This window comes from Bubalus bubalis, chromosome 22 (assembly GCF_019923935.1).
Source record: "Bubalus bubalis isolate 160015118507 breed Murrah chromosome 22, NDDB_SH_1, whole genome shotgun sequence".
Lineage (NCBI taxonomy): Eukaryota > Metazoa > Chordata > Mammalia > Artiodactyla > Bovidae > Bubalus > Bubalus bubalis.
Window position 1 is genome coordinate 55,367,072 of NC_059178.1, and position 22,282 is coordinate 55,389,353.

A 22,282-nucleotide genomic window follows, 5' to 3' on the forward strand; every position below is an offset into this window, starting at 1 on the left:
GCATAATCCGGTCATTTTTCTTTTTTAACTTTCTCATTTATCCAGCTAACAGAAAAATTTAAAAGCAAGAGATTTTTTTTTTTTTGGAACTTTTTATTTTGTATTGGAATATAGCTGATTAGCCATGTTGTGATAGTTTCAGGAGAACAGTGAAGGGATTCAGCCATACATATACATGCACTAGGCTGCCCCAAAGAGGCCCCCCTCTCGCATCCAGGCTGCCACATCACACTGAGCGGAGTTATGTGCTATACATTTCCCTTGTGGTTCAGCTGGTAAAGAATCCGCCTGTAATGTGGGTTCGATCCCTGGGTTGGGAAGATCCCCTGGAGAAGGGAACGGCTACCCCCTCCAGTATTCTGGCCTGGAGAATTCCATGGACTGTATAGACCATGGGGTCACAAACAGTTGGACAGGACTGAGCTACTTTCACTTCCTTGCTTTCTATGTGCTATACAGTATGTCATGAAAGCAAGAGACGTCTGAGCCTGTTGCAGATTATAGTAGTTTCATCTGTTTGTTTGATAGCTGTTCTGTTCTCATGGAACAAAATTTTGGAAGACATCTTTTAGTTTCTATTGTACAGCAGAGTTAATCAGCTATGTGTATACATATGTCTCCTTTTTTTGGACTTCTTTCCCATTTACATCACCACAGAGCATTGAGTAGAGATCCCTGTGCTACACAGTTAGGTTCTCATTAGTTATCTACTTTAAATATTAATAATTAGTGTCCATAGTGTATCTTTCCTTACTTGTCCCCAGGCAGGTAGTCTGCCCACCTTGAAGATGCTGGTGTTGTAAAGTACCTGTTTCTTTACAGATATAGATTATGTGTATGATTTGTTTGCTTGTTGTTCAGTCTCATATCTGCGACCCCATGGACTGCAGCACACTGGGCTTCCCTGTCCTTCACCATCTCCTGGAGTTTGCTCAGACGTGGGTCCATCGACTGGGTGATGCCATCCAACCATCTCATCCTCTGCTGCCCTCTTCTTTTGCCTTCGATTGTTCCCAGCATCAGGGTCTTTTCCAGTGAAATAGAATTGCAGTATGCTATATACACAGAGCTGTGCATCTTTTGTTTTAAATTTACATGTTTATTGGGTGCCAATATGTCTTGGTGATGTTTCACACACTATAATTAGAGCTATCTGATGCTTTCTAATGAAGATCTAATTTCCAATCATATGGAGGAGCTATAATTTATTTACAGCCCCTGTTGTTTTCTGTTGTTTATTCAATAAATAAACCTGTAATACACTACTGGTAAATAATATAATACATTAGGATTAATGAGTGTTATAGGAAAAAGATGGTAGAGTGCATCAGGCAGGTTGGAAGTTTGTGGAAAGCTTTAAATATTAACTAGTGTGACCATTGTCAGCATCCTTGAGTGGAGGTGTTTTAGGGCGAGCTTGAATTAATAAGAGAATGTAGGGCTAAGGGAATGCAGAAGAAGTTTCAGGAATAAGGGCCATCTGGAACAAAGGCTATTCTGGATCTTTTGCGTCGCCACGTTTAACGTTATAGTCAGTGGGTTGATATGCACAAAATGCTTTGCTGGAGTTTTGATTGGGATTACATTGAATCTATAGAACAAGTTTGGAAAAAGTGACACGTTGACAACTCTGAGTCTTTCTGGCATGCCGCACCCCGAGGTGGCAAAGAATCAGACCCCAGTGGGTGGCTGAACAACAACCACAAACATGGAATATCTCTCCATATATTTACTTCTTCTTTGATTTCCTTAATCAGCATTTAGTAGTTTTCCTTGTATAGCCCTTCCACATATTTGTCAGATTATACCTAAGTATTTTATTTTTTTGAGATGCTAGCATAAATATGTGTGTTTTAAATTCAAATCCCACTGGTTCATTGCTGGTATGTAGGAAAGTGATTGACTTGTGCATAATAACTTTTTATCTTGCAACATTGCTATAACCATGAGTTTTGTTGTCATTGAGGATTTTCTTTATAGACAATAATGTTATCTGTGAACAGAAGCAGTTTTCTTTCTTCCTTCCCACTGTATATACCTTTTCCACTGATTGTACTGCACAAGTTAGAATTTCCAGTATGATATTGAAAAGAAGTGACGTGGGGGGCATCATTTTGTACCTGACCTTAGTGAGAAAACCTTGTTTTTCTTATCAATTATGATGTTAGCTGTTGGATTTATGTAGAAAGTATTTATCAAGTCAAAATTTCCCATTGTTTCTAGGTAGACTGAGTTTTTTTCTTTATCATGCAAAGATGTCAGACATGGGCCCATTTTTACCAATAAATTCAAATTTATTTTCATTAAGGAAGAAAACGTGGTCTGAGTCAAACTTTTGGGGGAAGGAGTTTAAGTGGAGATCACTTTTGATTTAAAAGGTATGATATTCCTCTTCAAGGATCTAGTGAAACTTTCTTTGTGGTCAAATACAGTTGTCAATTTTTCTGTTTCATATGTGCTTCAAATGATTATAATTTACATTTTTCTACTTTGGGTTGCAGGAATTGCTTTATCTGTATACTTATATATCACTTAAAATATGCTTAGTATTTGTGTTATATCTCTAGTATACCTGCTATTTTGCTATCAATATTAGGTGTCATGGTTTTAATAAAAAGGTACTAAAATGTTCTGCAATTAATAATTCACTTTTTTATTATACTATGTTCCTTTTTCATACTTTATTAGTCTTTTCAGTCTCTAAATCCTTCCAACCTCCTTTGAGTGCCATCTTAAAATGGATAGTAGCTACATAATTATCAGTATCAATTATTTTACTATTATTCTTTAATATCAGTGTCCTACATTTAGCATGATCCTAAATGTCTAGCCCCAATTATGTCCTGCTGGCCATGGGATTGAATTTTAGCCAATGAGGCTAAAATTTACAAACAGAGGCTGTGTACAAATTGTTTTTAGCTAAAATTTACAAATTGTTTTAGGCTAAAATTTACAAACAGAGGCTGTGTACAAATTGAATTTTAGCTGATGAGGCTAAAGTTTACAAACAGAGGCTGTGTCCAAATTGTTTGGGATAGCTTCTAAAAAGAGAAGTTGTGCTGTTCTTCATCCAATTATCTGGAATAAGCATGTAATGACTAGCTCTTCAGCAGTGATCTTGTGCCCAAATACCACACTGAGAAAAAGATGAAACAAGAGATCAAAGAGTTCTGGGCCTTGGCTGGTATATAAGTTAGCTATCTTATAAACATAGGGATTTAGTTCTGTTTTCAAGTTTCTGGTTTATAAAGCCTTTTGATAAAAGGCACAGCCCACTAACCTCAATATCAATACTTTTATTTTAACCCTACTCACTTAACTAAGGGTTTAAAGGAGAAAACCTCTTTGTGTCTGTAAAACTATTCATATTCTTGAATTTTGGTTTGGCTAAAGATGGAATTCTAAGCTAAAGTTTCTCTGATAACTTGAAAGAACTTCTCCTTTGTCTTGCAGTAGGTGGTAACTCTGCCTAGAAATTTGGAATATTGATCATTTTTAAAATTTTCTCCAGAGTTATTTTAGATCCTCTCTTTCTCTTGATGTCCTGAAAATTGTTGATGATGAGCTTGTCAAAGAAACATTGCACCAGATGAGTTAAACAGGCAAAGAGAACTTTATTAAGTTGAGAGCAAGTGGAGAGATAGAACTTAACTCTGATGAAATGAGAATTGGAAGAGTCCTTAAGTGCTGGGGCAAACCAGTGGAAAAATAGAAAAGAGTATTCCTTGGTTGTAAAATGTTATCAGGAGGCTGGGACGTTTATATCTCAAAGGAGCAAAGACTGATTTACAATGAGAAGTTTTCTCCAGTTGGTGGTCTAAGAAGAGGGAAATCACAGAGCTATAGTCAAGAAGAAACTTGTCCAGATTTAGTCAGACTGAGGGGAACATTCGGAGAAGGCAATGGCAGCCCACTCCAGTACTCTTGCCTGGAAAATCCCATGGATGGAGGAGCCGGGTAGGCTGCAGTCCATGGGGTCGCGAAGAGTCAGACACGACTGAGCGACTTCACTTTCACTTTTCACTTTCATGCACTGGAGAAGGAAATGGCAACCCACTCCAGTGTTCTTGCCTGGAGAATCCCAGGGACGGGGGAGCCTGGTGGGCTGCCGTCTATGGGGTCGCACAGAGTCGGACACGACTGGAGCGACTTAGTAGTAGGGGAACATTAAGACCATCTGGGTCACTTTTCTGCATTGGCCTTATTTTTTTTTTTCATTAGTCACATTTGATGTAACTTAATCTGGACAGTTTCTACTTAAGCTCTGGGGAATTTTTGTTGCATGGCTTTAAAAAAAAATACTTATCTTTTCCATTTTCCTTTCTTTTTTCCCTCTGGAACTTTTATTGATTAGATGTTGAACTTCCTAGTTGGTTCATGTATTTTGTCTTCCATATGTCCATCTCTGACCTTTATTCAACTCTCTGGGAAGTACTCTCAATGTGATCTTTCAAACCTTTCACTGAATTTTTAAGATTTATTTATTTATTTTTGGCTGCACTGGGTCTTCATAGCTATGTGGGCTTTTCTCTAGTTGTGGCGAGCAGGGGCTACTCTTCGTTGGGAGCATGGACTCGAGGGCACATGGACTTCAGTAGCTGCAGTTCCTGGGTTCCTGAACACAGGTTCAGTAGTTTTAGTGCCTGGGCTTTATTTCTCTGCAGCATGTGGGATCTTCCTGGACCAGGAATTGAACCCATGTCTCCTGCATTGGCAGGTGGATTCTTTACCATTGAGGCACCAGGGAAGCCCCTTTCATTGACTTTTAAATTTCAGTATTCAATATTTTATTCCCTAAACAATAAATTAGCTTCTACTTACATTTTGGAAGCAGGGATCTATTTTTTTCCCCCTGGATGTGATGTAATGGTACATGCCTCTGAGGAATCTAACTGGAGATATTTCATAACTAAGAATTTCTACTTGCTTTTCAAAGGTCATTTTTGTTTATATTTGTCATTTCCAATGAGGTCTGTGGTCCTTGTTTCTTTTAAGACAGAAGACCTCAATGGGAATTAGGAGCATGTAGTCATGGAGGTCTTGAATCTCCTATTGTGATTTAGGGTAATTTAATCAGATTAAAAACACAGGTATGATACGGGAAGATCTCAAAGGATTTCATCTTTTTTCTTTAATAGGTTTCAAATTCTCCAAAGAGGGATCCTTCATGAACTTTTAAACTTGGAATTGCAAATCTGCATCCTCTTGGTCTTTTTTATATGGAAGTATGATGTTGGAAGTTAAAAATCCATCTATAGGACTTTCTGTCTGTCTTGTCTTCAGTCCCAAATTTCACCCCCATTTTCTGGCATTTTCAAGCAATATGCTCGGTCAGTAACAACCTCTATTTGCTTCCACTATACAAGTATTTCAGAGAAGGCAATGGCACCCCACTCCAGTACTCTTGCCTGGAAAATCCCATGGCCGGAGGAGCCTGGTAGGCTGCAGTCCATGGGGTTGCTAAGAATCAGACACAACTGAGTGACTTCACTTTCACTTTCATGCATTGGAGAAGGAAATGGCAACCCACTCCAGTGTTCTTGCCTGGAGAATCCCAGGGATGGTGGAGCCTGGTGGACTGCCGTCTATGGGGTCGCACAGAGTCAGACACGACTGATGTGACTTAGCAGCAGCAGCAGCATACAAGTATTTCTACCCATCCTAACCCTTGCTTACTGCCCTGCCTCAGCTGTTCATTAAAATTTGCTTTCAACTTATGGCTCGTTACACTGTGTCTCATCATTGCTTTTTTTTTCTTTTTAAAAAAATTGTTAGTTTATTTTTAATTGGAGGAGAGCTGCTTTCCAATGTTGTGTTGGTTTCTGCTATACATCAATATGAATCCGCCATGGGTATACACACATCCCCTCCTCTTGAACCTTCCTCCCATTTCCCACCCCACCCCTAGGTTATCACAGAGTGCTAGGCTGAGCTCCCTGTGTCATACAGCAGCTTCCCCTTAGCTGTTTTACATATGTTTGACATATGGCAGTGTATATGTTTCAATAGTATTCTCCCAATTCATCCCCCTCTCCCCTTCCCCTGCTGTGTCCATAAGTCTGTTTTCTATGTCTGAGTCTCTATTCCTGCCCTGCAAACCACTGATGAACTTAGAGCCTGTTTTACAGAGGGAAGTAAGTCAGAAAAACAAATATCGTATATTAACACATGTGTATGGAATCTAGAAGGAGGGGGACTCATCATTGCTTTCTTCGTTGTAATTTATTTCTTAGATTGTAGGAAAATGAGTTGGCAATCACATGCTCATTCCTTGCTATTCATTAGGACTGAGCCCCTTCTGGATGTGTTTTAGTGTTCAGAAGGGAGAAAAAAATTAGTTCCTGGTACTTTGAATCCAACAGAAGGAATAGTAAGATGCTGGTTCCCAATGCTACAGCCCACATTACATTCGAAAGCACTTCTGACATTGCTCTCCTGGAATTTACTGGCCCTTTGAGGGCTGGTTGTGTTTAGGTCTGTAGGGCCAGTAAAAGCTGATCCAGGACCTAGGTGGCAGTGACTTAGAAGGTCCACAGGGGGCTGCTCTGCTAGACCACCTTCCTCTAGCTCTTGTGCTTTGAGGAACAGCTGCCAAACACGTCAGAGCGAGCGGCGGTGCCAGTGTTGTTTATAAGATACCAGATCTTGTTTACTTGTGTTTGGAAGGATTGCCTAAACATATTTCAAATCAGGATTTCAAACTGAAGTTAAAATTAAGTAAGCTCTACCCCAATTATATGCTGTTTTAAACATGAATTTCACCGCCATCTCCAAAAATTGATTTCATACTGTTTGTAGTGAAAAATAAAGGTTAGTTGCTCAAGACAACTAGGCTTTATTTTTGTGCTTTTCTGCTAGGCCACTTGGGCTTGCCTGGTGACTCAGAAGGTAAAGAATCTGCCTGCAATGCTGGAGACATGGGTTGGATCCCGAGGTTGGGAAGATTACTGGAGAAGGGAATGGCAACCCACTCCAGTATTCTTGCCTGGAGAATCCCATGGATGGAGGAGCTTGGTAGCTTCAGTCCATGGAGTTGCAAAGAATTGGACACAACTGAGTGGCTTGGCTACTACAACTATGTTGTTTAAGGACAGGCATAGTAGATTTCCGATTATGTTTGATTCTCTGTGTTTCATATTAAACCTGGCCTTCCTTTATCTCTAATGTATATTGATGCTTTAACTCACATAAAGGTATGATTTGTTTCCAATCACCAAACTTCCCTATGGTTCATCAAGGGCAGGATTATATTAGCAAAAGTGTAGCATACGGTGCATAAATAGCACTCATAGATAAGCATATCATGCACAAGAGATTAATACAATTTTCCTGTTTTGAGTGATTAATATTTACCCTGGCAGCTGTAGCATTTTAGTCTTCCATTAGCTGACAGATGTGAATAAGGGTTGCATCTTGCCTCCACCAAGCTGCTATATCTTAATACGTGTTCATAGCTCAGGGACTAAGAAATATGCTACAGGAATACTTAGAACTCTCAGAGGAATTTCTTGTGGCTTCAACTGATGTTTTCCCCACAAATACATTAAATTGAATATTTTATTTCTTCAGGGCAAAAAGTTAACTGGCTTAAAACTCACAGGTGCAGAACAATAAAAAAAATTCCAACGTAAACCAGGGCATTTACACTTGACTCATTGGCTTGTTAGACTGGTCTCAGCACAGAGCACCAGGAGAAGTTGTAAAGGAATTGATGGTTTGTAGCACTGAGTCTAGGGTGAACAGTGAAAAGAAAACATGTTAGTATTTGAAAGATAATTATGAATGTGTACTATCTCAGGTTTTATTTTGAGGCATCAGACAAGTTATATATTGGTAGCATTTTCACTGTAAATGGATAATAACACGTAATCAAGCTTTGAAGGAAAGCACTAATTATGACTTTGTTATCTCATTTTCATACATGATAAGTTTCCTTGTATGCAAGTTTGGTGTTAGAATGATATCTTGTGAGATTGAGGATGCCTAGACTTTTTCAGATGTTTATTTGAATGACTTCCTTTTTTTGTAGAAAACAAAAGTAGAAATTGGAAAATTATATACTGTCTTACAAATTAGGTATGTGTTGTCTCAAAGTTACATGTGTGAGCGTATTCACGAACAATGTAAAAATATATTTCAGTGCTAGGTATTATGTTGTGTATACTAATTAATACTTAAAATGTATGTCTATTAAAAACTGTATACACATACATGTATTTCTGTGTGTTTACCATCTGGACATTTACACAGTGAAAATTTAATAATGTTTATGAAAAAGCCTTAATGCTATTTGTCTATGCATTTATTTACTGAATAAGTATTGCTCAACATACTGGATGCTTAAGATCAAGTGGTATGTGTCCAGTAACAACCAAATGAGATATAAGCCCTGCTAAGAACATTCACCCTCTGACTGGGAAATAAAAGCAAATCATATGAATAGTTGAATAATATCAAAGTAAATTGCACTTCGCAAACTGTTGATTTAAAAAAAGCTTATTTTTCTTTGGAAAACTCTTAATTAAATGTCCTTTAGGTTTAATGTGTAGTAGGGGGGAGCATCGGAACATTGTGTTGGCAGAATCTTAATCCTGTCTCATAAAAGGAATTCAAGGGAGAATATTCATGGAGTTTTAGGGCCTAGATGGAGTGATTTTTAAAAGGGGAAGGACTGCATTGGGGAGAATGTTAAAATCACTTTAGAAAAGTGGGCAGAAAAAGGCAAGGTTTTTGATGCAAATGTAAACAAGCAAAGAGTCGATGTCGACAGATCAGCTGTACTATTTCACTCATTGTGTTCTTTTCCAGGGGTATATATTTCCCAGAGTAAATTGCCAGCTTATTTCTACTCATTCTCAACAGTGCTTTATGTTGAGATGGAAAGCTCACAGGATTCCAGTGTTATTTAACAAAGGAGCAGTAAATGTGTTGGTTTCCATTTTTAGCCCTCCAATTTTGCCTTCTTCAGCCTCAACTAGAGGACAGAAGATTATTGTTAAGGGAACATGATCAATCCAGATATTCATCACTGTCGACTGTGTCATGGCTGCATGCAGAGTTTTTGATTGTAGTTGTTCCAATCTTTACAAGGGTCAGATTTTGTTTTTCTGTAAAAGGAACATTATTTGTCACATCATTTGATGGGACAGTGGCTGCTGGGCAGCATTTAAAACTCCGAGAACATACATTTCAGCCTGGCAATGTGAATAGTCAAGGAAAGACGATGACTATTTTAAGTCTACAGTAATAGCGGTAGCTGAAATTGCCCAAATTAAACCCAGGGAGCAGATTCCATAACAGAATCCAGAGCTCTCAGAACTAGAGCCTATAACTTCATACATCCTTGTTCTCTAAACTGATCTTTCTGAGCTGAGTCCCTTAGAAATATCATCACATGGGTTTTAGTTTCCCCCCTCATTTTGCAATTGCTTTTCTACCAGCCTACAAAAGAAAGCCGTACTTCTGGTGTAAATTGACGGTCCCTGTGGTGCTTTATTCTCACAATACCAAAGCGATTACGATGGAAACTACCATTCTCAGTGTTGAGAATGAGTTTAATGACTGGGCACTACGTACTAAGCAAATTTTTAAATTTTCAACAATTTTACAAGCACATAACAGCTATCTAGTGTCAGATCAAAATAGAAAAAAATGTTAATTTTTATGTAATTTTTGACATTTAACTTAGAAGGACTAAAGATGATTGTATATTTTCCTTTTAATAACGCCTATTAATGACTATAAACAAGGTACCTTAATGTTTACATCTATTTACGTAGGAATTACCTACTGACACAATGTGGTCCACTGGAGAAGGGAATGGCAAACCACTTCAGTATTCTTGCCTTGAGAACCCCATGAACAGTATGAAAAGGCAAAATGATAGGATACTGAAAGAGGAACTCCCCAGGTCAGTAGGTGCCCAATATGCTACAGGAGATCAGTGGAGAAATAACTCCAGAAAGAATGAAGGGATGGACTCAAGACAAAAGCAATACCCAGTTGTGGATGTGACTGGTCATAGAAGCAAGGTCTGATGCTGTAAAGAGCAATAATATTGCATAGGAACCTGGAATGTCAGGTCAATGAATCAAGGCAAATTGGAAGTGGTCAAACAGGAGATGGCAAGAATAAACATCGACATTCTACGAATCTGCGAACTAAAATGGACTGGAATGGGTGAATTTAACTCAGATGACCATTATATCTACTACTGCGGGCAGGAATCCCTCAGAAGAAATGGAGTAGCCATCATGGTCAACAAACGAGTCCGAAATGCAGTACTTGGATGCAGTCTCAAAAACTACAGAATGATCTCTGTTCGTTTCCAAGGCAAACCATTCAATATCACAGTAATCCAAGTCTATGCCCCAACCAGTAATGCTGAAGAAGCTGAAGTTGAACGGTTGTATGAAGACCTACAAGACCTTTTAGAACTAACACCCCAAAAAGATGCCCTTTTCATTATAGGGGACTGGAATGCAAAAGTAGGAAGTCAAGAAACACCTGGAGTAACAGGCAAATTTGGCCTTGGAATACGGAATGAAGCAGGGCAAAGGCTAATAGAGTTTTGCCAAGAGAACGCACTGGTCATAGCAAGCACTGTCTTCCAACAACACAAGAGAAGACTGTACACATGGACATCACCAGATGGTCAACACTGAAAGCAGATTGATTATACTCTTTGCAGCCAAAGATGGAGAAGCTCTATACAGTCAGCAAAAACAAGACCAGGAGCTGACTGTGGCTCAGATCATGAACTCCTTATTGGCAAATTCAGACTTCAATTGAAGAAAGTAGGGAAAACCACTAGACCATTCAGGTATGACCTAAATCAAATCCCTTATGATTATACAGTGGAAGTGAGAAATAGATTGAAGGGACTAGATATGATAGATAGAGTGCCTGATGAACTATGGATGGAGGTTCGTGACATTGTACAGGAGACAGGGATCAAGACCATCCTGATAGAAAAGAAAGGCAAAAAAGCAAAATGGCTGTCTGAGGAGGCCTTACAAATAGCTGTGAATAGAAGAGAAGCGAAAAGCAAAGGAGAAAAGGAAAGATATAAGCATCTGAATGCAGAGTTCCAAAGAATAGCAAGGAGAGATAAGAAAGCCTTCCTCAGTGATCAAAGCAAAGAAATAGAGGAAAACAACAGAATGGGAAAGACTAGAGATCTCTTCAAGAAAATTAGAGATACCAAGGGAACATTTCATGCAAAGATGGGCTTGATAATGGATGGAAATGGTATGGACCTAACAGAAGCAGAAGATATTAAGAAGAGGTGGCAAGAATACACAGAAGAACTGTACAAAAAAGATCTTCATGACCCAGATGATCACAATGGTGTAATCACTGACCTAGAGCCAGACATCCTGGAATGTGAAGTCAAGTGGGCCTTAGAAAGCATCACTACGAACAAAGCTAGTGGAGGTGATGGAATTCCAGTTGAGCTCTTTCAAATCCTGAAAGATAATGCTGTGAAAGTGCTGCACTCAATATGCCAGCAAATTTGGAAAACTCAGCAGTGGCCATAGGACTGGAAAAGGCCAGTTTTCATCCCAATCCCAAAGAAAGGCAATGCCAAAGAATGCTCCAACTACCGCACAATTGCACTCATCTCACAGGCTAGTAAAGTAATGCTCCAAATTCTCCAAGCTGGGCTTCAGCAATATGTGAACTGTGAACTTCCAGATGTTCAAGCTGGTTTTAGAAAAGGCAGAGGAACCAGAGATCAAATTGCCAACATCCTCTGGATCATCGAAAAAGCAAGAGAGTTTCAGAAAAACATCTAGTTCTGCTTTATTGACTATGCCAAAGCCTTTGACTGTGTGGATCACAATAAACTGTGGAAAATTCTGAAAGAGATGGGAATATGAGATCACCTGATTGCCTCTTGAGAAACCTATATGCAGGTCAGGAAGCAACATTTAGAACTGGACATGGAACAACAGACTGGTTCCAGATAGGAAAAGGAGTACGTCAAGGCTGTATATTGTCACCCTGCTTATTTAACTTCTATTCAGAGTACATCATGAGAAATGCTGGGCTGGAAGAAGCACAAGCTGGACTCAAGCTTGCCGGGAGAAATATGAGTAACTGAAGATATGCAGATGACACCACCCTTATGGCAGAAGGTGAAGAGGATCTAAAAAGCCTCTTGATGAAAGTGAAAGAGGAGAGTGAAAAAGTTGTCTCAAAGCTCAACATTCAGAAAACAAAGATCATGGCATCCGATCCCATCACTTCATGGGAAATAGATGGGGAAACAGTGGAAACAGTGTCAGACTGTATTTTTTTAGGATCCAAAATCACTGCAGATGGTAATTGCAGCCATGAAATTAAAAGACGCTTAGTCCTTGGAAGAAAAGCTGTGACCAACCTAGATAGCATATTCAAAAGCAGAGACATTACTTTGCCAACAAAGGTCCGTCTAGTCAAGGCTATGGTTTTTCCAGTGGTCATGTATGGATGTGAGAGTTGGACTGTGAAGAAAGCTGAGTGCCAAAGAATTGATACTTTTGAAATGTGGTGTTGGAGAAGATTCTTGAGAGTCTCTTGGACTGCAAGGAGATCCAACCAGCCCATTCTGAAGGAGATCAGCCCTGGGATTTCTTTGGAGGGAATGATGTTGAAGCTGAAACTCCAGTACTTTGGCCACCTCATGCGAAGAGTTGACTCATTGGAAAAGACTCTGATGCTGGGAGGGATTGGGGGCAGGAGGAGAAGGGGACGACAGAGGATGAGATGGCTGGATGGCTTCACTGACTCGATGGACGTGAGTCCGAATGAACACCAGGAGTTGGTGATGGACAGGGACGCCTGACATGCTTCAATTCATGGGGTCGCAAAGAGTCGGATATGACTGGGCGACTGAACTGAACTGAATGTAGGAATTAGAGTAGAATTGATCCTTAAATATGCGTGGTGCTGCTGCTAAGTCGCTTCAGTCGTGTCCGACTCTGTGCGACCCCATAGATGGCAGCCCACCAGGCTCCCCGATCCCTGGGGTTCTCCAGGCAAGAACACTGGAGTGGGTTGCCATTTCCTTCTCCAATGCATGAAAGTTAAAAGTGAAAGTGAAGTCGCTCAGTTGTGTCCGAACCCCAGCGACCCCATGGACTACAGCCTATCAGACTCCCATGTCCATGGGATTTTCCAGGCAAGAGCACTGGAGTGGGGTGCCATTGCCTTCTCCTTAAATATGCCTAGCTTTAGTTATAAACAGTGCTCACTAAGGGATTCTTACTTTGCAAAAACATATCAGGCGAATTTTTAAAAGCCTGAGTCATCTTTTAAGAGGTATCATTTAATAAGATTTTAATGTTTGTTTAATAGTTGTTTTTCACAATATTTAGTTTTGATAAATTATAGTTATCTACAATATTGTATAATTCATGTAATAATGTTAATAGTTACATAATTATAATTTTTTCATTCAAGACATTGATTTTATTTTTAAGTAGGTAGAGAAGCAGTGCTGGAGAAGGAAATGGCAACCCACTCCAGTATTCTTGCCTAGAGAATCCCGTGGACAGAAGAGCCTGGTGGCTGCTGTCCATGGTGTCGCACAGAGTCGGACACGACTGAAGTGACTTGGTAGCAGCATCAGAGAAGCAGTGCAATAAGAGATACAGAATCTAAACTTTTTTTAAGAGATGTATTAGTTTTAGTTGCTCAGTCATGTCTGACTCTTTGTGACCACATGGACTGTAGGCAGCCAGGGTCCATGGGGTCCATGGAATTCTCCAGGCAAGAATACTGGAGTGGGTTGGCATGCCCTTCTCCAGGTGATCTTTCTGACCCAGGGATCAAACCCAGGTCTCTGGCATTGTGGGCAGATTCTTTACTGAGCTGAGATATTATCTGCTAAAAAATAAGCATAGGAGATATGTATGTATATTTATCATTAGGATAAAATTCTCAGGGAGTAACTAGTGGGGGAATTAAGGATTCAAAGGAAAAAAGAAATGATGGACACTTTCAATGTTTTAAAGATTTTGTCTGTAAGCATTACTTATCTTTGTATGTGAGTATTTAAATCTCCATTAGCTACATATAGAAAGTGTCTTAATTTTTATTTAAAAAGTTTAATAGTGGAAATAAAGTTGAAATTCTATTTGTTTCAGCTATTTAGAATGAAGCATTTCTAGAGACAATAAAATTATATAAAAGGGAATATTCTAATAGAATTTTGGGGGTAATGTATAAACAAAAAAGTTTGTAGATAAGCAATACAGATAATTCAGGGCAATTTTTGGCTCTGACCTTGTGGATTCATATTCATCAAATGTGCATAAATACTCAGTAGAAATAAACTGCATGAATAATCTTATTGTGTAAATAAGCCACTGATTATTCTTTTGCACAGCCATTAAATCAACAGTTTATTATGCTTATTATATTTATAAAGTACGTTTTGACAAGGCAAATGCTTTGCAAAGTATAAAACTAATTTTTATAATTATTTTTTAGCTTTTAAAAAATAATGGTATTTATTTTGGGCTGCACTAGGCCTTCATTGCTGCGCAGGCTGTTCTCGAGTTGCAGAGTATGGTGGCTGCTCTCTAGCTGCGGCGCGGGGGCTTCTCACTGCAGAGGCTTCCCTCGTTGCAGAGCGCAGGCTCTGGGCATGCAGGCTTCAGGAGTTGAGACTCCTGGGTTAGGAGTTCACTAGTTCAACAGGTCAACAGTTGTGGTGCACAGGCATAGTTGCTCTGTGGCATGTAGGATCTTCCCCCCATCAGGGATCGAACCCAGGCAGATTCTTTACCACTGAGCCACCAGGGGAGCCCATGATAACTTATTGAGTACCTAAACTTTGGGGAGAGGGAAAGCTTTCTTTACTTATAGATTGCGGATGTTTACTGGCCAGGAAAAGTACATAGCAAAGATAAAGAGAAAAGTTGAACCTCTGGTTAATAATGGTGTGAAGGTGTGGGTGAATCTTCACTCCCCCCAAATGAGGGTTAGATGAGGTAAAATTGTGAAAACAAGCATGTCCACACTCAAAATCAACCAGTGGCAAGCTATGTATTGAGAAGCGTGTGTTTATGAAAAAGTGATTCTGTGATCATGCGTGTGGCTCCTCAGCCCATGCCCACCACATCTTTTCCACACAGCCATTTTACCACAAGTTGGCAGTGGAAGCCCTCAGTCCTGCTGGTGGGAAGATAGGTACGTGTCTGTGCCTTAACTATTAATATTTCCACAATTCTAAGATATTGATGCTTCATCAAGTTGCCAAATATTTTTGTCATTATCGTTGACATCCCCGCCTTTACCTACTCATTTTCCTACGAGGTAGCCTGCAGTATTAGAATCTAGAAATAAAGGTGATGATTTGCTTTAGCAAAAACGGCAATACTTAGGAGAGAGAGAGAATATTCTGGCAATTTTTGAGAAGAGTTCTGAGAATCCACCTGAGAAGTAAAGTTCTCTGTCTCCAGGAGGGCAAATAAACGAGGGGGAATGATCTGTGATCATGTACATTGAACTCCCTGCAAGAATCTTCTATGGAGGAGATCTTCAGTGAGTATTAGTTAGTTTTTTTTTTTTTTTCCATTTTCCCAGTTTGACATGTAGGCAATACCATTATCCATTTAAGGCAAGAGTAATACCTAGGAAATATTTCACAAATTATAAACTTGATTCTCGATCCTTATTCAAACCACTAGCCATTTCAAGTCTACTATTAAGAGAAATACCTTGACCAGAAAGAGAAAGAAGTTATGCAAACTCTGTCCCCTGAAGAACCTGGACTTTAAATTCTCAGCCCTTCCTTATTGCATTCTTAATGTCTTTTCTGAATTCTGAAAATCTCAGATATCCCCATATCTACATATAAATATATTATTAAGCCAAATATATTGCATAGGATACAAATTCTGCGGGTAAACTCAACTATTTTAAAAATTTTTGCCCCAATTTCACCTCTTATTGTCAAGGGATGAATATTTTTATTTTCTTCTTTTTTTTTAATGAACTAGAGAAAGCTTATTAAATGATCTTTAGGTTATTTATCCTTATTAGTGAATTTCTATGTCAGATAGACTTATAAAATTTTTAAAGTAGGCAAACTTTATGCCTCAAACTTCTTGAGGCATACTGATAGTAGGAAAAAAAAAACCCACAGATACCATTGCTTAAAAATTACTAACTTCAGAATATTTGATATCCAAGTTTCACAAGTCAAAGACCATGCAATTCAACTTGGCTTTTGCTGTAGCATTTTTCTCTTCAGGCTTTTCCAACAGAGAACAAATTATAATTATAATAAAGCATTCAGCAGAGAACCAGACATCAAAAAAATTGCAAGAGCCAAACTCGCATAGGATAGTGTTATTTTAGTGTCAGTAAAGTTAGCTCTTAATAGTTAACTAAAAATTATCTCACATGATTTTTAACAGCCTCAATTTCTAGAAACCTTCTGCCCTTATGAAACTGGGAAAAAGTTTTGATGATATGATATTTTGCGTTTTAGAAATGTAAAACAACCAGTCATTACAGATGCTTGGAAGGAATAAAACCTTTAGAAAAATTCTATGTTCAGAATCCTTTAGGCTTTATGTAAGATTCTTTGAAAAGGTAAAATTGCCTCTGGCTGCATTCTCCGGGAAGAATGTAGAAGAGCTGAAAATTGCTTTATAGTCATGAATTAATCGGCAGTAACTCTCCTAAATAACACTGTGTGATATTATTCTCATTCTATAGATAATACCTAGTCCCAGAGAGAGAGAGTCCTGTTTTGGCCCAATAGCAGATCAGTGGGAGAAGCCCCATAGAGTTCTTTGAGTGGTTACGTGTGGGGCAGAACCTTTCAGAGCATGGGAGGATACTTGCAATCATGATGCTCTGTAGTTGAGATTAATTTACAATTGAGTGGTTTAAAGTAATTTTCTGGAAACTAAAGTCAGCCCATCTGTACCTCCTGTTTGTTTTGATAGCAAAGCCTCCCATGACTATGTTGCAGTTGTGTTAACATCAAACAATTTATTAGGCTTTTGTAGGATAAGTAAGGCTTCCTAGGTGGCACAGTGGTAAAGAATCCACCTTCACATGCAGGAGATGCAGGAGACTCAGGTTCGATCCCTGGGTCGGGAAGATCCCATGGAGAAGGAAATGGCAACCCACTCCAGTATTCTTGCCTGGAAAGTTCCATAGACAGAGGAGCCTGGTGGGCTACAGTCCATGGGGTTGCAAAAGGTTGGACATGACTGAGTGCATAGTACAGGATAAGTAGTTCCTTTATGTAACTTCAAAACTGTCGTTGTTTTGGGTTCAAATGCAGAATAATATAGTAATTTCTTATTCATTTTATATTTTTTATTTCTCCTACCCCTTTTCTACAAGAGTTCTAATTATCATAGACTTTTTATAGCTTATTTGATGAACTCTGATTCCTAGCAATGGTTTACAGTAAGTCTGTGTTGATTCAGACAAAAGTTTGTGCTGAATATAGATGGATCAAATATATTGAATGTTTCTCTTCTTCTAGTTAAACAAAATGAAAAGTTGGTTCTTATTTCTGATTGATATACTGTTGCATTGCTTGAGCTATCTGTAAAATGGACATAAAGGTACTGTAGACATGTAGTTGTTTCAAAGAAAAAAAATGTCAAAGTATATAGCAAGAGCTAAGGAAAAAGTCTCTGACTCAATAACATATAACTCAAAGTATTGTCCATGGACATTACTGTAGGGTGAATAGGTTTGTCAACAACTGTATTATGGATAAAAAACTAGTCCCCATTTTAACTTATTAGAAAGATATATTTATATTTTGGCACTTTAGTGAACATGTAATACACTCTAGCCTTATTCATCTTATTTATATTGTTATTAACAGCTCAATGAACTAGAGCCTTTAACATCTTGCTTTGAAATTCATACATATTTGTATGTTTTATGTTCATGCATTTAGGCAGATATTAATGTTCATTAAACTGAAACTGAGAGATGCCTTGTTTGAAACCCATGAATATGCATAGACTGAATTTATTCTTTGAGTTTTAATATAATATTTGAGAAAACAATCATTTCCTTCTTTTAAATATTTATATTTGAATTATAATGAAATATGGGCTTATTTTGCTTATATTGCTTATACTGAGAAGTGAACTCATAAAAAGCAAAGAGCAAACTCTTGATCCAAGGGTATTGTATTGTGGCACTATGTAGAGATTTTCATAATTTCTCCCAAGGTCTTTCTGCTCTACAATGAAAATGGCACGTTGGTCCAGGTTCCGCAATATTGCTGTTGGTCGAGGGTGAGGATGATATGAACTCAAGGAGGAAGCCTTGCTTTTATTAGATGATTAAAGAATTGATTGCCCTTCCTGGAGAATGTGTTTATACCTTCTTCTTACAGGGCATGCATTAGAATGCAAAAATAGCTCCCCACCCCTCCCCTCAAGATGGTTTTAATTAATAAAAATATAGAAAAAAGAAGTTAGGTCATGTTTAATATATAATTCCCATCAGAAGGCAGACACTTAATAGAGGTATATCACTGATATTATTCAGACTCTGTAAATGCTGTGCAGTGAGGTTCATGGCTCACTCTTACAAGAATTCAAAGGTACTGAAGGATTTCTTGTCTCTTTCTCCACCTTCCCCTAAATAAACTAGTGTAGGCAATAAAACCCTTGGTGGCATAATTACCTGTAATGGGATGTCATTCATGAAAAGAAATTAGAAGTGAATGAAATCATTTTTTTCTACATGGAGAGCCTTACAGAAATCAGTTTCATTGCCTTAGAGTTGCATACTTAAATTTAACAATCTGTATTAGTGTTTCCTGGAATTGTAAGCGGGATTTTTCATGCCTGGTGAATTGACATACCTGAAAGAGAAAATGTGATTAATGGAGACAGTAGTCTAACAAAGTGAAAAGAAAATGACTTTTGGGAACTTTATAATTGTGGAGCAAATCAGGTACATCTTGTTGGTTGTATGTTGACAGCCATAATAATGTGATATATCATGGTAACAGAAGAAACTTAGTACATAACCTCGGTGATCACTCTAGTATTACTGGTGAGGAATCTTATGCTCAGATGGTCAGGCAGTTTCCAAGTTAAAATCATGCTGTAGTCTATGCAAAAGGCGAGACATCGTCTCCACTAATTATGATGACTGTGTGATAGAATCGAGGGTTAACCATTGTATTCATCTTACCCTCTTTAGAGTTCAGTATTCCATGTGCCTTGAACCAACTCCTTCTGGGACAGAAGGCAGAATGGCATTGTAGGATCATCCTTACTGGCTCTTATAATATACTTTGACATTTTCATATGGCAAGTAGGAGATAAAACACACAGTCCTTTTTATGATGACACTCTGATAATTTAAATAACAGACCCATCTGAATTATTATCTCAAAGACTCTGGCATTTCAAATCTGTTGTCATTTTAAATTCCCTGAAGAATGGGGAGTGATGGGTGTCTGTTTATTTGTAAATATTACAGTGAAAGGTTGTGCTGTGCTTCATTTAAATTAAAGGTGTAGAACCTCTTTGAAATTTTGCTGGAGTTATAAATTAACTCTGAATGACCTACTAAATAATACCTCATTCATGAACTCAAATTACATGAATGTTTCTATAACATGCATTGTCTATTTGTTTATATTTAACTCTCAAGTGTGTTCTGTCAGCAAACAAAGGATTTGCAAGAAGACTTTCATCACTTTCCAAGATCACTTTGCAATTAATTCAAGTTGTATCTTTTGGAATGTAAGTCAAAGAAGTGAAGGCCATACATACTCATAAACTAAATGCATTGTTTTCATGTTGAAGCTGGAAATCCTTCAATATTTTTACAAGTTCCTGCGCACATTCATTGAATCTACCTAGCTTCAAGCAAATGCATTTTCTTATCACCACTAGGTGTCATTGTATCTGTTTTTAAGGTTTTTTAGTACACCAGTGACTGACATAGTATTTTTGAAGACTTCATCAGTGATTTAACAATAGTTCAGATTAGAAGAGACCTTATAGGGGTGGAAGGAGCTGTGATAGAATGAGGAAAAGCAAATTAGGTCCTGAGGAAAAAAGAACAGTAATATCACTATATGTAAGGTGACAGAATAAAAGTTTTGGCATTTTACATGTGTTGCTTTAGTAAGATATCAGCACCCTATTCCATATGATGGCATCATAAGAATAAATCATTATGTAGACATGTTAATTGTTTTAAAATCTGTGATTAAAAAAATGAAACCTTGGGACTTCCCTGGTGGTCCAGTGGTTACCACTCTGTGCTTCCACGGCAGGCGTCACAGGTTTGACCCCTGGTTTGGGAACTCAGATCCCATATACCATGTGGTGTGGCCAAAAAAAATTAAATAAGAATACTTTAGAAATAAAATCTCACCATATGAATTTTGATTAGAACCAGCGTCACTGGGCTTGCCTGGCAAGAATACTGGAGTGGGTTGCTCTGCCTTCCTCCAGGGAATCTTCCGACCCAGGAGTTGAACCCACATCTCCTGCATTGCAGGTGGATTCTTTATCACTGAGCCACCGAGGAAGGCCATTTATTTTTTTTAGCATTCGTTAAATACTTCCTATTAGAAAATGTGCACATTAGATACTGCAACAAAATTTACATAAAATTGAGAGAAAGTTACATTCATTTCCTTCAATGGAGCTGTCCATTCCTTTGGAAGAATAATACTTATAGAAGAAATTTATGTAGTATGTACCAAAGATACAGCAGTATGTGTTAATACAACTATATATATATAACATAGGTCATGGAAGATTGAAGTGATTGTCACAGAACCCTTGCTTTGGCAAGAGCACAGCTGTGAAGATTCATTTATTCTGGTAATGAACAAAAGGTAAGGAGGCTAAAGAGGTCATGGCTGATCTAATTGTTGTTTGAAGCAGGACAGTACGTGGAAAGTCACATCCTATTTTCTGCAAGGTCACCATGTTACCATGCTAAAGGGTAGGAAGGCAACAAGTACATTGGGACAGCATCTTTTAGACTCCGGTCCCTGGCCTGCCAGCCTTTCCCTTGTCACTAAGGAGTTGACTTTCTAGACAGAGGAGGACATTTATTCCTAGTTTCTCAGGATTTAGGTTTCTTCACCTGTGAAATGTTGGAAAATAATTTTGATCTTGCTGGGTTATGAGGATAAAAATTGTATCAGTGAGAATTTGGGTGGAATAAAAGGCGATCCATTCATGTTGGAGAATTACAGAAGAGTTTAATTAGAGGACTCTTTAAACAGCTGCAGGCAGAGTGTATGAAAACCAACAGACCTGTATCCTGGTGCTTGTACAGGGCCCAGCCCATCTGTCCTGCAGAAAGCCTCCTACCAGGGGCCCTGACTTTGGTGGAGGGGTGCATCTAACCTCAGATAATCAGACAAATAGCCAGAGAAATGAAGATACTGACCTTAATCTCCTTCTTTTCTTCCTCTGTGGGGACCACCCATTGATGGAACCCAATTGAAAATATCAAAGAGCTGTATCTGGGATTCTGTCGTGCTTTCCTACAAATCCTGCTTTTATCTATGCGATATCATTTCGTTTTCTTGGGCTCCACAGTCAACTGCAGACAGTGACTGTAGCCATGAAATTAAAAGATGATTGCTCTTTGGAAGGAATAGAAAGTGAAAGTCACTCACTCATGTCCGACTCTTTGTGACCTCATGGACTAGGCCAGAATACTGGAGTGGGTGCCTATGCCATCTCCAGCGGATCTTTGCAACCCAGGAGTTGAACCCAGGTCTCCTGCATTGCAGGCAGATTCTTTACCAGCTGAACCACAAGGGAAGTCCAAGAATACTGGAGTGGGTAGCCTGTCCCTTCTCCAGTGGATCAGTGACCCAGGAATTGAACTAGGGTCTGTTGCATTGCAGGCAGATTCTTTACCAACTGAGCTATGTGAGAAGCAGGAAAGCTATGACAAACCTAGACAGTGTATTGAAAAGCAGAGGCATCACTTTGCCAACAAAGATCCATATAGCCAAAGCTATGGTTTTTCCAGTAGTTGTGTATGGATCTGAGAGTTGGACCAGAAAGAAGGCTGAGCGCCAAATAATTGATGCTTTTGAATTGGACTCTTGAGAGTCCCTTAGATTGCAAGACCAAACCAATCAATCCTAAAGGAAATCAGTCCTGAATATTCATTGGAAGGATTGAAGCTGAAACTCCAATACTTTGGCCACCTGATGGGAAGAGCTGACTCATTGGGAAAGACCCTGATGCTGGGAAAGATTGAGGGCAGGAGGAGAAGGGGACCACAGAGGATGAGATGGTTGGAT

General features: G+C 38.7%; 1 protein-coding gene across 9 annotated transcripts in view; it reads left to right on the top strand.

The window, feature by feature from the left end:
• The window catches only part of LOC123331130, a 587,693-nt gene that overhangs the window by 73,561 nt on the left and 491,850 nt on the right, over positions 1-22,282 (top strand). For 8 of the 9 annotated variants that reach the window (XM_044934518.2, XM_044934514.2, XM_044934513.2 and 5 more), the window contains exon 3: positions 20,759-20,848. The exons of the other annotated variant lie outside the window; for it this stretch is intronic. In XM_044934518.2, coding sequence (XP_044790453.2) covers positions 20,759-20,848 — 90 coding nt within the window. The remainder of the gene's footprint in view (positions 1-20,758; positions 20,849-22,282) is intronic. 9 annotated transcript variants of the gene reach the window in all.